This window comes from Pogona vitticeps, chromosome 3 (genome assembly GCF_051106095.1).
Source record: "Pogona vitticeps strain Pit_001003342236 chromosome 3, PviZW2.1, whole genome shotgun sequence".
Taxonomy (NCBI): Eukaryota; Metazoa; Chordata; class Lepidosauria; order Squamata; family Agamidae; genus Pogona; species Pogona vitticeps.
Genome location: NC_135785.1, coordinates 123,759,122 through 123,777,029, shown reverse-complemented (window position 1 = coordinate 123,777,029; position 17,908 = coordinate 123,759,122). Strand labels below are relative to the sequence as shown.

Genomic DNA, 17,908 nt, shown 5'->3' with positions numbered 1-17,908 from the left:
TCTTGGGAGAGAGCCTGCGAGAAAGGCAAGGCTTTTTTGACTCTTGACAGCAGAGGACGCATGGGCGATTCGGGGGACAGGCAAGGCGAGGGCCACAAATTATCATCCGGCGGGCCGCAAATGACCCCCGGGCCGCATGTTTGAGACCCCTGTCCTAGGGGGTCTATGAAGGCTCGCAGAAATGTTATGATCTTTTGCAGTTAAAATAGAAAGAAAGAAAGAAAGAAAGAAAGAAAGAAAGAAAGAAAGAAAGAAAGAAAGAAAGAAAGAAAGAAAGAAAGAAGGAAAGAAAGAATGAATGAAAGAAAATGTAGAACAAAATCTTAATTTCTCTTGCTTTTTTGTGTAAAACTTAACTTTTCTACAGCTTCTATTAAAACAAACAAAAGTAAAAATCTGTACACATTGACCCTCCACAACCGACTTTGCCATCACCTATTATGAAAGAGTCTTCAAGAGATACTCTAGGCTCCACATCGGAAAGGGAAGAGCCACAGTTACCATCTGCACAGGCTCCAGTTTCAACCGGTAGCTTATCACCTCATACTGGCCTCTCTATGGCTGATGTTCCATCTAGCCTGGCTTCGGCCCATTCTAGCCCTTCATCAGGGCGGGCACTTGAAATACAGCTGTCAGGCTCCGATTCATCACACTGATCAGCTCGGAAGCACCGAGAAAAGCGTAAGCACATCTCGCCTCCTTGGTACATCCCTCCATACCGGGAATACTACAACCATTCTCAGTCTCCACGATATCATCACTGTGATGAAAAGAGGGAGAGATATCAATACTATGACCCTTAGTTACTGAAAGTACTCCAGGAATATCTGTTCTATGATGAGCTGAAAAGGGTCAGATACACACTTCCATATCGACCAAGGTATTCACAATCAGCATTTCCTTCTCCACCACCGCATCGACATCGATCAAAACAGTCATTGCCAACTTACCCTACAGCTCTGGTCCCAACCAAACCTGCCTTGAAGTGTTCAATCCCAATAGTCCAACCGTTTCATTCCAAGTGGTCAAAACACTCATCCAAACATCAATCATCAGTCCAAATTACCACTAGATACACAGGTCCCCATCCCATAGTCGAACCAGATAGATGCCTCTCCCGCTCTTCACTTCAGCCTCAACCTCCATCTACCTGAACTTCTCTACCCAGGGACCTATCACCATCCACTTCTTCATCTTCTGTCTAGGAATTAGAATAGGAATCCTCACAAGAATCCCCCTCCAACCTCCCTACGCCCACCTATGATGTTAATGAACATCACCCTCCATCTCCGTCTGAAGATTTCACCTCCTATTCACAGTTGACTTCAAGAATGGCCAAGTCCTTCCAATAGGACATCGAAGAACCGCCACCGTCAATAACTGATTTAATATTTGATGACATTAATCAAGAAAAACTGAAATAACATCATGGGTCCTGATGGCAATTTTAATTGTATTTTAATTGTATTTTAATCATTTTATCTCTTATTGTATTGAATATTAACAGTTGTAAGCCGCCCAGAGACCTCTGGGTAGAGTGGGCGGCATATAAATTAAATAAATAAATAAAAAATAATAAATTAAAAAACTCCCCCATTCAGCCTCACCTTCATTTCAGCTATGTTACAGCTCATCAAGGAATCATGGGATAAACCCCCATCTTCTCTGCAAAAACTGAAAAATCACTTCAAGACGCATCGACCTGGCATGGGTTTCCTCATGAAGCACCCCACTCCCAACTCGATAATAGTAGAATCTAATCAGTCAAGAGCGAGAAATGAATCTTCAGTTGCCCCAAACAATAGAGAAGGCCGTAAGCTTGACATATTCGGCAGGAGAATTTACTCACTTCATTCATTCTCAGAGTTGTGAAATACCAGGCAGCGATGGGAACACATCAACAGCAGTTATGGAACAAGGTCCTTTCCATTCTGGAATTGGCCCCCAAGTCAGCTAAATCTGAAGCTATGAGCATCCATACCGAAGCCACCACACTGGCCAAGCACCAAAGGACTGCAGCCCATCATACAATAGATGTGGTATCAAAATTATTAGCCACCTCTATAGCTCTATGTTGGCATGCATGGCTCACATCGACAGGCCTTTCTGACGATGCAAAAACTAGAATTGAAGGCCTCCTGTTCGATGGCACAGGTCTCTTTAATCAGAAGACCGATGAAGTTATGGAGAATCTTCATAAAATAAGAAAAATGGCATGCTCCTACTCCGCTCAACAGCCATTTCAGTACCGATGCGCTCAATATCAACAACAGCAATTTTACCAGCAATCCTTTCAGCACCAACCATATCAAAGATTTCAACCCTACCAACAGTACCAACCTCAATCAACAAACAAGTCATTTCAAGGTCCCTCAGCTCCAATATCATCCTCTTTCGGAAACCGGCAACAATCACAATGATGCCAGCCCTTTCGACCATCTCAGAAAAAGGGTAAGTAATACCCATGATCTCCGACTACCAATATACAATTTTCGACATCAATTTCGGACTAGATTAAACCCATTCTTTCCTTCATGGCAAGCTATAACTAATTATCAGTGGGTCCTCTTCATTATCAAGTACGGTCACTTTATAGAGTTTCAATCCCTTCCACTGATTTGAAAAATTAAAACTATCCCATACGCTGCAGTTCTTCACGAAGAAGTCTCTGCTTCTTCAAAAACGAGCCATAATCTCAGTCCCTTTATCTGACATACACAATGTTTTTTATTCAAGATATTTAACAGTCCCCAAAAAGGATGGAGTACTCTGTCCCATCCTCGATCGCAGGCATGCATTCGGCCTCGACAATTCAGAATGTTGACTTTAGACACTATCGTTCCTCTACTTTTGAAGGGAGACTGGTTTGTCATGATCGATCTTCAGGATACCTATTTTCACACCTCGATTCACCCGTGCCACCACAAATGCCTGCGGTTCCATTTTGCCGACATCACTTATCAGTTCTGCTCTCTCCCATTCGGTCTATCCATGGCACCGAGGACCTTCACGAAGTGCATGGCACCAGTCGCAGCGTATCTTCGGCTTCAGGGCATAAACATCTTCCCCTATATAGACAATTGGTTGATAGTCATGACATCCTATCATGACGCCATCAGAGCCACTACCATCATGCTTGATACACTTTGAAGTCTCAGACTCAAGGTCAACATTACAAGATCACACCTCGAACCGGCCCAAACAGTTACTTACATCGGAGTCTTCTTTGACTCCTTACAGGCCACAGTGTTTATCCCTCAAGAAAGAATTATAAAATTAAAGTCTGCCATTCAACCCTTCTGACCTCAAGCTTCCATACTGGCCCGTCACGTCCAATACCTCCTCAGGCTCATGGCATCTCCAACCTTGGTGATTCAGCATGCCCGACTCAAGATGAGGTCTCTCCAGTTATGGCACCTGTCACTATTCAACCCAGTGACAGATCACCCATCTATGCGACTGACAGTAATACTGGAATTAGCCCGACAACTCACCTGGTAGACATCTCTGTCGAATCTGCTCTTAGGACGACCCTTTCAGCTCTTCCAAACGATGGTGCAAGTTACCACCGATGCCAGGTTGTCCGGATGGTGAGCACATTGCCTTCAACACAAAATTCACGGCTTATGGATAATCAAGAAACACTGCTCCATATCAATCATTTCGAGCTTCAAGCGATTATCAAACTTTTCACGCTTTCCTACCAATCATCAAGGGTCATGTAGTACAGCTCGCCACAGACAATACCACGGCTCTATACTATATGAACAAGCAAGGATGCACTCATTCTTTATCCCTCCTGTACATTACTATCGAGCTATGGGAATGGTGTTATATAATAATAATAATAATAATAATAATAATAATAATAATAATAATAATAATAATAATAATAATAATAATAATAATAATAATAATAATAATAATAATAATAATAATAATAATAATAATAATAATAATAATAATAATAATTTTGGAGGTTATTAACTTATACAATCACCAAATACCAGAAGTGACTGGATGGCACATAACAACTTTTGAATTTTTTTAAAATTACCAAGCAAATGTATAGTGACAAGATGAATGGAATGGTTGAAGTACCAAGTACCAGTTGGAGACTCTGACATGATAAAAGTCTGCTAACATCAAATAAGACCACTCTCAGCCACAAAGCAAAAAATTTACATCTTAAATTAATGCTCTGAACATTTGTTCTGTATTATTTTTTAAAACATATTTTAATTTTTCTTTTAATACATATTTAAAATGCTTAACATCTTGTGTGGCTGCATTTTTACAGCCAGACACAGAATCCCCTTGCAAGCATGAATCTGATAAGCCTGTTTGGCCAGGAAGGAGTTAAAAAGTTAACTAAGAGTCAACTAATTTTACACTGATTAACAGGGTAAAAAGTTCAGATTGCAGCAGACACAGAGCTGATTTCCCTTTTGAAAATTTTTGTGAGGAGACTGGTTTTAGAAATTCTGAGAAAATGTTTACTGAAAGTTCTACAAGAAATACTACTACTGTCTGTTTTTTTCAAGGAAATGGGAAATTCTTTGAATATGCCTTACAAAATTGTCTGCTGATTCCTTGAAGATATATGGCAAATTGTTCCACTTCCTGAATGACTGTCACTTGCTTACTTTCTTGGAAGCAAATTTGTTTTTTAAAACTCATAACCAAAAAAAGTATTTGTTTATGCAACCTTTTGTTGCCCTACCACTTTCTAAATATCTATCTCGCCCACAAGTGCATATAATGTATAATTTTGCAAAGCTCAAGTCTATACCACACATGCTCAGTATAATAAAGTCACTATTTTTCTCATTTGAAAGGCCTTTTTTGAGGATATTTCAGCCCCTACATTATGCGTTCTTTCCAAATTAAAAAAAATTGGGGAAGGCAAGAATTTTCTTTCAAGTGAAGCAAGATTAGTCTTTTACATTTATGTAATATTGTTTAAATCTGGGGTTGTTTGGGATCCCATTTCTGAATTCCGGTTAAAATAGTTTTATTTTTAAGAAAATACTATTTTCTACAACTGTGCCATATTTGGTGCCAATCTGAAGCCCAGTGTGAAAGTTACAGTTTTTTGTTTGGACTCTCCACATTTTTAGAATTGCCTGGTAGAAATTGATTTGCTGTGTGGCAAAATATCATAACAGCACTGTTGTGCAGCTATTTTCCACTGATAAAGGAAATTACAAAAGGAACTATATACACGGATCACAAGATGTGGTGAATCCCATCAAATAAGCTGTCTTCAAAATTTATTAGACAAGCACGTAAGAAACAAGCTATGATAACTGAACAGCATCTCTGTGGCCAGAGACAGTTTATCTTTCAGTAACACATGCTGGAACAACAACAGATGACTTTCTCTATCATATTATTGCCTGCTAATGTCAGCAAATATCTGGCTCACCAAAGAGAACTTGGTCCAATCTAGCAAGGCAGTCCTTATATTTTTTGGTGTCAAAGTGGTCATATTTGATGGCAATGTTGTACCCTTGGTACAATATACAGGGCAGTATAGAAAGAATCTCAGGACAATAGAATTTTTGAGCCTTATGGGACTTGAGCACAAAAGCTGTGCTAAGACTAAATAACATTTTGCTCCATTTTGTGCCTGAATTATTTTCAAAACAGCAGTTTTGCTACTTACTATTTAGTTTGATTTTATATATACTGTTTTGAACATAAGACTATACAGTATAAGATTATATTAATTTTTGCTCCAAAAATGCATTAGGGTTTATTTTCAGGGGATGTTTTATTTTTTTCACGTACTACAATCTACCCTGTTTCCCCAAAAATAAGACCTAACCTGAAAATAAGCCCTATTACGATTTTTTCAGGATGCTTGTAATATAAGCCCTACCTCCCAAATAAGTCCCAATGAAGTGAAACCCTGCCCTCCACCATTGTGCAGCAACCAGAAGATGAAATGACTGTAAAACAAAACACGCCCTGAAAATAAGCCCTAATGCATTTTTTGGAGCAAGAATTAATATAAGACCCTGTCTTATTTTCAGGGAAACACAGTACATTTATTCAAATACAGTCATGTCATCTTCTTCTGGCTGCTGCACAATGGTGGAGGGCGGAGTTTTACTTAACTGGGGCTTATTTTTGGGGTAGGGCTTATATTATGAGCATCCTGAAAAATCATACTAGGGCTTATTTTCAGGTTAGGGCTTACACGAATTTTCGGGGAAATGGTATGTAAGTAATTAAGTTCTACCATTACAGAATAGGACAATAAATAAAAGCAACTGCAAAGAACAGAGAATCAATACTTCTTTACAGGAAAATGGTACCCATTTATTTCATTTAACTCAAATACTTTTAAGCATATACTACTACCAACACAATCTGGAATTTTGAAAAAAAACACTTGTAAGAAAGAAAAGCAAATATATTATTGCTAAGAGAGAGGGTGCAATTACATAGCAGGAAAAACCCAATTTGCTTCAAAGTTTTTCAAACTGATTTCTGCAGATGAAATCACTGTAGCTATCCACTATGATCAATTACTGTGTGGCAGGAGTCCAGAGGAGCAGCAAAGCTGTGGAAAGGGCCATCTTTGTTGAGATTAGGAATTCAATTTGTCTTTGCTGAGATGGGTTCAAACCAAGTACAGTATGTATCTTCCTTTAAACCTTTCTACTAGGACTGCCCTTCCCTTAATTCTTGTTTAAATTTTATTTTTCTGAAGTGACATAGCATTTTTCTACAACAGATAAATTTTTGGAGGAAGGGAGACAACAGTGCTCTCAGTTGATGGATATAATGTAATAGTATACCAGTGACTGTCCCTCTGCATCGGATCAGGTGATCACACACATCACAATGCAAAGAAAAGTAATGCCAGTCAAACAGGAGCAAAATAAATTACTCGGGATCGTTGGCCTGTTGCAGAACTGAATTTTGGCCAAGTTTTAGCTGTAGGAAAGATAGCCTCACATTTGACTCTAGAATATTTTGGTATGCAGAGGAGTTGACTCAATGACTACAAGGGGCCCAGGTCCTGGTGCTGCAAAACAAGCACAAATCATCACCCCTTCTCCACTGTACTTCACAGTTGGTATGAGGTATCAGTGCTGATACACTATATTTGGTTTTCAGAAAACGTGGCACTGTACATTATGGCCAAACATCTTCACTTGGGTCTCATCTGTCCAAAGGACATTGTTCCAGAGGTCCTGTGGTTTGTCCAGATACACCTTTGCAAATCTAAGCCATGCTGCCGTGTTCTTTTTAGAGAGGAGGCTTTCTCCTGGCAACCCTTTCAAACAAACCGTACTTGTTCAGTCTTTTTCTAATTTTGCTGTAATGACCTTTAACATGCTGAGGTCTGTGGAGTCTGAGATGCAACCCTTGTTTTTGTTTTGGTTTTTTTGCAATTTCTCCCCCTGCCTCCTCCGGCATGGTCAGATCCTAGGGTAAACTTACTTAGACATCTATTCCTGGGGAGAATGGCAAATGTCTTGAATGTTTTTCACTGGTGAATAATCTTCTTCACTGTAGAATGATGGACTTCAAATTTGGAAATGGCGTTCTAACCCTTCCCAGATTGATGGACAGCAAGAATTGCTTCTCTATGATCATTGCTGATGTGTTTCCTCTTTAGCAGTGTGTTAACAGCGCTGAATGCTCCAGAACAGCAAACTGCTAAAACTTTGGCTTTTATGGAGGTGGTCCAGACTCCCTGGAAAAGACCCTGATGTTGAGAAAGTCTGAAGGCAAGAGGAGAAGGGGACGACAGAGGGCGAGATGGTTGGACAGTGTCACCGAATCTACCAACATGAATTTGACGAAACCCCGGGAAGCAGTGGAAGACAGGAGGGCCTGGTGTGCTCTGGTCCATGGGGTCACGAAGAGTCAGACATGACTTAATGACTAAACAACAACAACAACAAGAACTCTCAAGGGCATTTGGTTAGCAGCACCTGGCTGCTACTTAGCCTCTTAATTCCTATGGAAGCAGTAAGATTGTACTTAGTTTTTGACACGTCTTCTCTATTTATGCTTTATTATTGTAAAATAAATAATGACACGGTGTAATGTCATGTGTTGTTGTCCATCTGAGGTTGCATTTATCTAATTTTCAGACCTGCTAAAGACAGCATCTTGAAAAGCAGAGACATCACCTTGCCAACAAAAGTCCGAATAGTCAAAGCTATGGTTTTCCCTGTCGTGATGTATGGAAGTGAGAGCTGGACCATAAAGAAAGCAGACCGCCGAAGAATTGATGCTTTTGAATTGTGGTGCTGGAGGAGGCTCTTGAGAATCCCCTGGACTGCAAGGAGAACAAACCTATCAATTCTAAAGGAAATCAACCCTGAGTGCTCACTGGAAGGACAGATACTGAAGCTGAGGCTCCAGTACTTTGGCCATCTCATGAGAAGACTCATTGGAAAAGACCTTGATGTTAGGAAAGTGTGACGGCAAGAGAAGGGGACGACAGAGGATGAGATGGCTGGACAGTGCCATTGATGCTACCAACATGAAATTGACCCAACTACGGGAAGCAGTGGAAGATAGGAGGGCCTGGCGTGCTCCGGTCCATGGGGTCACGAAGAGTCGGACACGACTAAACGAATGAAGGACCAGATGATTTTTGTTGTGTCATGATACGAAAAACCATAGAATTCAAAGGGGATGTGCTTTCTTTCTCACATTACTGTATTTCAACAAAAGTGAAATGGAAAAACAAGCCAGAATGTTTTAATGAAGTTTGTGTTTAATTTAAGAAACCACCCCATAATCATGAAGTCTTGGGAAAATGCAGTCTTGCACTGCAACTGAAGTGAGAAGCAATCTATGAAAGCTTCTCTTAAACAATGTTAGCTTTAAGAGTCACTGGAATCCATTGGGTTATGGACAGGGGGGGGGGAGAGTGGTGGAAACCATCCCTCCTCCTGCATGGTCCACAAGCTGTTTATGGACTATTGGTAGAGTAGTCCTTTGCCCTGCCAAGGCAGATTAGATCTGCCACCTCTCTGTCTTTCTACCTGCTGTCAAAGGCTCTTGTATGAGAGGCTTTCAGCAATTAACTAACAATTGAAGGGACGGTTCTCTTAGCAAATTTATGTTGTACTCCTTTTTAAAATAATTGTTTTAAATTGTTTTTAGTTAAATACAGTTTTTATAGATTAGTTAGTTTAACGACACTTTTAGATGATATTTTTGTAGTGTTTTTATCTATTCCTGTTTTCTATTCATTTTATGTCTATTTCTTTAATCTTGCTGTGAGTCACTTTGGTCCTACAGTTCTGGGAAAAAAATGTAAGATATAAAAGATCAGACAAATGAGCAAATCAAGGGGAACTAGACTTGTGCACTTCCCTCGTCAAGTATAGCAGTTGTTGTCTATCTCCAGCCTTCTCATTTGAGAGAGAAAAGAGGGGGGGAACCCCCCCCATGGCTTTAATCCTGTAGTGGGCAAGGTATTATCAATAACGCAGGCCTTACTTCTGGATGAATTACCATACCAACTTGACTCTTCATTCTCTCTTAACCAAGTCCGTTACTTTTAAGGCTCTACGCTGAGGTCATTTCTTTTTAGTAGGCCACTTGAAAAGTGGAACATTTCCAGACTGCCAAGCTCCTTGGCCCGCGAGACTTTTGTATGGATTCCGGAATCTTGTTTTCCGATAACACGTGTTATCGTGGCTTTCCTTTGAGTTTAGAGCGATTTTTTTTTCAAATTAATATAGGCTTCAACAAGTCTCTCCTAAGATCTTTGCGCTTAAGAGAGATTTAGCAGTAGGCGCTTTCTCCCCCGAAGGGATTTTGGCGGGAGGAGTCCTCCTCCTCCTCCTTCAGGGTTCTCCCGCTCTCCTTCCTGGCCCCGACGGGCGACCCGCCTTGGTCGGGGCGAGCACAGTTATTGCTGCGGACGATGTTCACGCCGCTTCTTGGGGACAGGTCGCCTCCCCTGGACGGCTTCTGCCGGTGCCCAGGAGCGGAGATTGACGAGATGCTCTGCCTGCGCGGCACCTCCGTCCCCCTCTTCCTGGCGAAGGCGGTGGAAGATGGCGGCAGCAGGCGGGGCGCGACTGAGGGCGGCGGAGTCTGGCTGCCGCTCCTCCTCACTTTGATCCCCGCCACCTCCCTCATCTCCGCCCCGGGAGAAGCGAGCGGGGGTGGGTGGGTGAGAAGGAGGAGGAGGCAAAGGCAGAGGCAGAGGCAAAGGAGGGAGCGGCTGGCTGTGCCGCCGCCGCCGCCCGCCGGTACTTGAGCCGGACTCGCGTGCTTTCTAGTTTTTCCTCCTGGGTGTCTCCCCGGGAGGGGGGGCGGGGGAGTCGGAGAAGATGGCCGAGGCGGGGCTGGGCGCAGCTGGGATTCAAGCGCCGCCGGGGGACTCCGGAGCCTCGGCGTCGTCGGCGGGGCCGGGAGAGGAGTCGTCGGACAGTGAGGGGGAGCACGAGGGACCCCAGAAACTCATTCGGAAAGTGTCCACCTCGGGCCAGATCCGGAGCAAGGTGGGCGAGCGAGCGAAGGAGTGAGTGAGTGAGAGAACGGCGGGGGGGGGCGCACGGGGGCTTGAGAAAGTGGGGAGGTGGGGTAGGTCGGGTCAAGGCAAGGCAAGGGTCCTGGAGTGGAGCTCGGCGGAAGCGGGGTTGCCGCCCGAGCCGCGCCTGAGGTGTGTTGTGTAGCTCGGAGAGCTTTCCCTTGGGAGTCGGTGGGAGCGAGGCGGGGCACGGATGGGCAGCGGAGAGAACCCGAGTGTGCCTTCCACGGATTTGTCAGCGGAAGAAGGGGTGGCTGTTTGTTCTGTTTTCGGGGAAGGGCTAGTTTGCTCAGAGAGAGACCCCCGCCGACGGTCTCTGTCCGGAGCCTCTGGCGGCTTCCTTGTTTTGTTTTATGTACTCTCTCCCCCCCCCCCCCTTTTCTCTTGGCCCGATGGCGAGAGAGACTTGGATCTCTTCCGCTCCTCTTCTTCTTCATCCTCCTCCTCCGTCCAGCTGCATCCACATCTGTCTCCCTCCCTCCCCCTCCTGGTGTGGCTGGAGCTTTGCCTCTCCTGCTCCGGAGGAAAAGCGGCTGCTGCAACCCCGGCGAATAATACAGTGTATGTCAGTCCTCCTCCTGCTCGTTGTCGTTGCTTCTGTTTCCTTGTTTCCCTCCTCCCAGAGCTTGACGGAGAAACTAGCTGCCAGCTGAATCTGTCCAAACAAGCCGCTTCAACATTTCCCTTCCTTGGCGGCACCGCAGTTTTGAAACTCACACTGTTGCTCAGGGGGACCTTTCCTCAGCTGAATCCCTTCCCTTCCCTTTTTTTTCCAGAGTCCAGGTGGAGAACAGAAGAGTTTTTGGAAGAGGTTTTTTTGTGTTATATGCCTTTTATTCATTCCCCCTTGTCTCTTCCCAAGTGTTTGTTTTCTCTGTGTTTGGACAATGCTGGAATGAAATAATCCAGATCCCTCGGGGAAGGAATACTTGAGAAGGATGTGAGGCTCATGCTAACATTTTTAGAGGTCCACAGGGAAAACGCTCCTTTTGCCTCAGATCTTGTTAGTCTTATTTGGTCCCACCCCAGGTCGGAACTTTTCTTAAAATTGTGGAGGTATAAAGTAGTTTAATATAAAGGAGTCTTTACACTGTAGGAGACAAATATTTATAGGTGTACCCTTAAAATGTCAGGCACGGGGCTGTTCTAAAGGTAAGCCTATCTAAATCGTTGCAGCCTTTGTTGCATCTTATTTTAAAGTATTTTAGATAATCTCAGAAGCAAGTTGAAGTCAGAAGTGATGATCTTTTTATGTCTTGGTGCACTCTACGGTCACTGCTAAGACTTTTTATAGAATTGAGCATCTTTTGGTACTGTATTGCTTCCCAAAGAAGAGGTACTGATCCGTGCTCCGTGACATTCACACCTGCAGACACTATGAGAAGGTGAATGGGACAGTTTTTTTGAGAGGACACATGTTCAGCATAACCTCAGAAGCTGGATTACAGATTTGATATCACTTGCTAAATCCTGTTTTCTTAATTTGTGCTGATGAGCAAGAGAGATTTTATCACACTTGTACCCCTGGCTTGAGTACTGCACTGGCATGTTTGATTTCATTACAAGGTAGTTGCAGTACCTCCTGTGCCCTCCATCAAGATGCATGCTCTTTCATCTGAAAGTTTTCTATTTGTGTGGTATCAGCATATTATTGTGGTATCAATTAAAATCACAGCAGAACTACTGACAAGCAGTTTGGCCCAGTTGAGGGCAAATACCTGTAGAAGGAAATGTGGTTGGACTTAAGGGTTTCCTGAGCTAGAATGAATTAACACTGGAAATAGTCTTTGTATAAACTTGTGGCTGTCATTGCTCTAGATGGGCTTATTCTAACCTGGGTACTGTTCAATTAATAAATTGCTGCACAGTTATTTTTCAGCAAACTTTTATAGCCACAGTGTTTAAATAAAAGTGTCATGTATAGTCCCTTCTGAAAACAATACTGTAATAACATAATAAAATGGTCTAAGATTTGAGCGAGGGGAAAATCCATTAAAAAAGACTAGCAAACTTTTAACTTTATGTGCAAGAAAATGTAAGCAGGTATAATTGTGTTAATGAAACTGTTAAAGGAGCTAAAATCTTAGTTATTTTAATGAAACCAAAGAAAGCACAGAACAGATTTTTAAAATAACTAGATTTTAGGGCATTCTGGGTCTCTTTATGGACAGGTGGATTATGAACAAATCACAGTTCAATGGACTAAACAATTCACTGTGTGTTTTATGTAGGGGTCTTGATAAAGACAGCTCTCAGCATTCATTTGCAGTCTGATTTGACCAGGATTGTACTATGCACATTTGATTCTTAAGGGGTGGAATCGGCGCAGAACAGTTTCTGAACTCAAACCATTATACAAAACCCAAAATTAAACACACCAATCAAGATACAAAAAAAAACCAACACCAAACATCAAAATAAACTAATTTTAAAAGGCAAGATGGTGGAACAGGTGATATAAGTGCTGAAAGAAAGAAAAAGAAAGAGAAAGAAAGAAGAAGAAGAAGAGAGGAAGTGCCTACTTTTAAGTTCTTCAAACTCTTCATTGGCCTGGATGATATGAAAAATGGAAGATGTAGGATCTGTTTGTACAAGATTCCGTTTCTGTTCGTTACCACTGCTGACAGGCATGTGGATAATTTACTCTAATAAATATAGTTTTTCAACCATAAACAATACGTAGTCCAACTACCATAGCACTAAATGAGAGCAGCTATCTTAACAAGAAAACGAGCACCATTGCTCTTACATAGGTAAGATACAATGTAGTGTCTATCAACTTTTATTTTCAGTTTTTAAATTGCAGTTCCTCCTAATTTTTTTTACACCTTGTTAGCCACTTTACAGTATATTGGAAAGTCTGTTGAAGTATAAATGCTTTCTGGTTGATTAGGTATCTCCTGGTGAAATTTAAAATGATAATTTTTACTGTCTGCTTTTAATCCTTTCCCACAGTAATGTAAAGACTCTTCTAAGTGTCATAAGCTCATGAAGGGACTTATTAGTGGGAGAGGGAATGCAGTCCAGATGCCATTTAATTCATAGGGTAGGTTGAAAAGGACTTGGCAGCAAGTCGCACCCACATGCACACGCACACACATACACAATTAACAAGAACCTCACTGGTCTAACCATAGATTGCATGAAGAGAGAAATGAGGACATTGTGTGCATACAGAAGGTGTGTTTATAACTATTAAAGCTGAAATATTATCATCTGAAGTTGGCCATTCCCCCCAGTACCTGGTAAACTCCAGGGCCATAATATAATGGAGCTGAAGGAAGTTGAAATGCATAGAGAAGTGGAGGATAAGAAGAAGGTGGAAAGTGGTTTATGAACGCATTCTGGAGTAAAAGGGATAGTAGAGGGGAGCAGGATCTGGTTTTAAAAAAATCTTGGTCACACCCTATCATTCATCTTGACTACTGCCATCTTCCTGGTTTTCAGTTGTCTTCTCTGATCTCGTACCTCTATTCAACACCCTACTAGTAAAATAATTTGCATCTTTTGCCTTCCTTCTCATTGATCATTATTGTCTCTTATCAGTAGAGTGCCTAATATGTGCTAGATACTTTATGGAACTACAACTATTGTTGTCATTAACTGTGCAAGTTCACAGCATTAAAAATAAATTTAGAAGCCAGATAGTATATCAGGAGAGGAAATATGAGTTTTTAATCATTTATTGCAGCAAGACAAAACCAGGGCAACTGAATAGACATGAAGAGAGGGCTTCATGTTGAACGGGGCAGGAGAAACAACATGCAGGTGAGAAATAGCAGCAGGGAGTGGGCATTTAAATAAAGATAAATGTTTGTTTAATAGAGGGACCGAGGAGGCAAATAGAGAGAAAGCAATGCAAGTAGATTAGAAGGAACAACATATTTAAAGATTAAAGCCAGAATCCTGTTGAACATTGGCAAAGTGTGTAGTTCTATTTGATCTCTGTTGTGCAAGTGGAGATTTCAGAGGGTGTTCATTTAAACTAATAGGGTTTTTCTTGTGGGAGATGTTGGATACTTCTTTTTGCAGTACATTAAAACACTGAATGATGAGCACACAGACTGTTGCATGAGCAGAGCAACAGAATAGGATTCTGTCCTGAGGTGAAGTTTAAACTTGGTATGAAATGAGGGAGGGAACCAGTGCAAGCAAATGTTTAGTAGTAAGTATAGCATGGAAAAAGGAAAAATGAAACAACCACAAGAGCTGAGAAGAATCAAACTAAAGAACAGAAACATGCTATCGAAGACATGTTTAAATCATGCATTTGATGTCACATCAAGCCCTACTAACCCCTTTCCCCCATTGAGAACCTTCATTTTCAGCATATTTCTAATTGTTGTGTGCTGAGATTTATTATTGTTGTAGTTAACTGAGGAGTAGAGCCTTCTCTGCTGCTGCTCCCAGACTTTGGAACTCCCTCCCACAGGAGGCCAGGCTGGCCCCATCTTTGCTGTCCTTCCACAAGGAGACAAAGACATTTCTCTTCAGGCAAGCTTTTCCAAAATGACCGACTGTCTGAATGAATGGGGTTTTTAAATGGATTGTTGTGCCGTACTGCTTTGAACATGTTTTGCTGTGAAACAGAACCATGATAGTGATTCCTCAGGTCAGCCTTGCACCAGAACTCTGTTGGTGTTGCTTTTGTTTACTGTTTTTAGTGTGGTATTTGTTTGACCATTTTAAGTATTTGTATCCTTATTGCTTGTCAGTTTATATTTTTTTCTTTTAAAGATGTAAGCAGCCTTGTGTTCTTTTTAAGGTGAAAGACAGGGATAAACAAACAAACAATGAGTCAAACAAACAAACAAATAACGTTGACTTCCCTTTTATTAGCCTGTTTTCTGGAGCTGCCTGTTTAAATGTCACTGACAGTCAACCTCTCTTACTTTATTTATTCTTCTAAATCTATCATCTTTGTGAAGATTTTGGGACATTCTCAAGCCCCTTCCCTCTGTTGGACTAGTTCCTAAACTTGTGTCCTGATTCTTATTGGGCTTTAACCTCCAGACACTGTACTCTTTGACCTCAGGTTTCTAGAAGTTACAGTGCCACAGCATAAGAGGACTCAAATTTGGGAACCATAGCCCTCGTTTAACCAAGCCGAAGTAAATGCAGCTGACTGAACTGAATGCCAGTCCTGTCCTCACCATGTGTGCCCCTTTCTCTTTTATTCCTGTCTTCTTCCTCTGTTGAATTTCAGATTGCAAATTCCTTGGGGAAGGGGCTTTTCGTCTTCCTTTTAGTAAAAACCTGAATGTTCATGGCACACATACAGTCACAAGTGAGGCTGCATACTAGACTTACATGCACACAATTAGGCAATTGGTAACCTAATTTCTATATGTAGTTGTAATTACATATGCTTATTATTAAGGCAGCCAATTTAGTATCCGTGCTTACCTAGCAAATGTTTATTTAAAATATTTAGATAAATATATATTTAGCAGATGGTGCATAAGTTCAGTAGATGGTTCGCAGTGTGATTTAGGCAGTATTCCCAACCTTGGACCCCCAGATTTCTTGGATTAAACTTCCCAGAAGCGTTCGCCACTAGCTATGCTGACTAGGATTTCTTGGAGTTGTAATTCAAGAACATTTGGGGCCCCAAGGTTACAAACCACTGATTTAAAACAATGAATCAACCAATCTTGAGTAATATGTTGGTTGTCTGTTCTGAAGGTTGATTGAATTTAGTGTGGCTGTGCAGCACTGAGAGATCAATGATAATATGGCTGATAGCATTTAGGTGGTGTGGACATTTCAGATGGTGTGCAACTGAGCCCTAAGAGGTTGTTGAAGGAACAAATCACACATTTCCATGTTGTGTACTATTGTCATGATTTTGTATGGAATGAACATGTGTGTAGATGAAGTGGAGGAACAAGGGAGGAAAGAAAAGAGAAAAGCTTAGATATATTTTTCTTGACAAGTTAGAATAATTAGAGACTCACCTTCCAGATGTTTGGATAACCAGTGCTTTGCCAGCAATCAAGTTAGGTATGTAAACATTTGTTTTGTGGAATTTGTTTTTCTTACTGAGTGTAGAAACATTTGGTAAGGACATTTTGAAATGAAGTGCACCTACTACTTGGGTTATTGTTTATCTGTATTTTTTGAGCTTTATGGATAAGTGAAATTGGAATATTCTAAAAAAAAACACATGGTGACACCTTAACTGCTATATGAGGGGGTGCTGATAAGTATTGAGCCTTTCCCAGAAAAAATTGAGCTAGGAAGCTGTAACTGCCACACTATTCTACATACTCCCCCAGGAAGTCAATGCACTTGCGACATTTGTCCTACAGCTTCTTGTTGTTGTTTAGTCGTTTAGTCCTTGCAAATAAAATTCTTCCGATTGCTGGTGTAACCACTCATTTGCAGCATTAATTGCCTCCAGAACACTCCCAAATCGTTGTCCCTTTAGGTGTTTTTTGAGTTTGGGGAACAGATAATAGTCAGAAGGAGCCAGGTTGGGAGAATAGGGTGGATGGGGCATCACTTGAAAACCTAAGGACATCAGTTTTGCCATTGTTTCACCTGCAGTGTGTGATGAGGCGTCATGCAACAGGATGACACCTTTGGAGAGCTTTCCTTGACATTTTTCCTTGATGTTTTGCCTCAACTTTGTCAATAAAGCACAATAATATTTTGCATTGATGGTTGAACCCTGTTGGAGGTAGTCCACCAGCAGAACTCCCTTCCTATCCCCAAAAAAGTTCCCATTTGCTTCTGCACCAACCTTTACACTCGGACCTTCCTTGGCCCGGGGGAACCACTGTGCCTCCATTCCTTAGACTGTTCCTTTGTCTCAGGATCATAACAGTAGATCCATGTCTCATCACCAGTTACCAGTTTGCCCAGGAAATCTGACTCATTTCTTGTGAAATGTTCCAAAACAGCCACCGATGACTCCACACGTTTCCTATTTTGTTCCGTGGTCAAAAGTTTGGGGATCCACTTTGTTGCCAGCTTTCTCGTTTCCAAGTCGTTGTGGATAATGGCACCAACTCTCTCATGTGATATTCCCAGATATATAGCAGTACTTTTGGCTGATATTTGGCAGTCCTTCATGATCATGTCATGGATGGCTTTCACATTTGAAGGCACAGAGACAGAAACAGGTTTTCCACTGGGTTTCTCACTTTCAACACCGAAATGGCCAGTTTTAAAATTGACAACCCAACGTTTAACTGTTGCACATGAAGGGCCACTGTCACCCGTAGTTTGTGACATTTCATCATGGATCTGCTTTGGACCTTTCCCTTGGAGAAACAGGAACTTGATTAGGGTCCTATGCTGTTCCGCCTTGAACTTTTCTGGAGGTGCTGCCCTGTTAACTTTGGACCTGAATGTGAAAGATAAGTTAAAATCATAGGTAGT

General features: G+C 41.7%; 1 protein-coding gene and 1 long non-coding RNA gene across 4 annotated transcripts in view; one reads left to right on the top strand and one right to left on the bottom strand.

Moving 5' to 3' along the window:
* Nucleotides 1-2,937: 2,937 nt before the first annotated feature.
* LOC144588239 (uncharacterized) lies at nt 2,938-9,595 on the bottom strand. The gene is made up of 3 exons (XR_013543687.1): nt 9,481-9,595; nt 3,495-3,603; nt 2,938-3,068 (listed from the first exon to the last, which is right to left on the bottom strand). It is a non-coding gene; the product is annotated as an uncharacterized LOC144588239 (long non-coding RNA).
* A 595-nt stretch (nt 9,596-10,190) lies between these two features.
* Nucleotides 10,191-17,908, top strand: part of DGKH (diacylglycerol kinase eta) — a 162,022-nt gene continuing 154,304 nt past the window's right edge. For all 3 annotated transcript variants that reach the window (XM_020804270.3, XM_020804272.3, XM_078390713.1), the window contains exon 1: nt 10,191-10,493. In XM_020804270.3, coding sequence (XP_020659929.3) covers nt 10,323-10,493 — 171 coding nt within the window. In that variant the 5' untranslated portion in view covers nt 10,191-10,322. The remainder of the gene's footprint in view (nt 10,494-17,908) is intronic.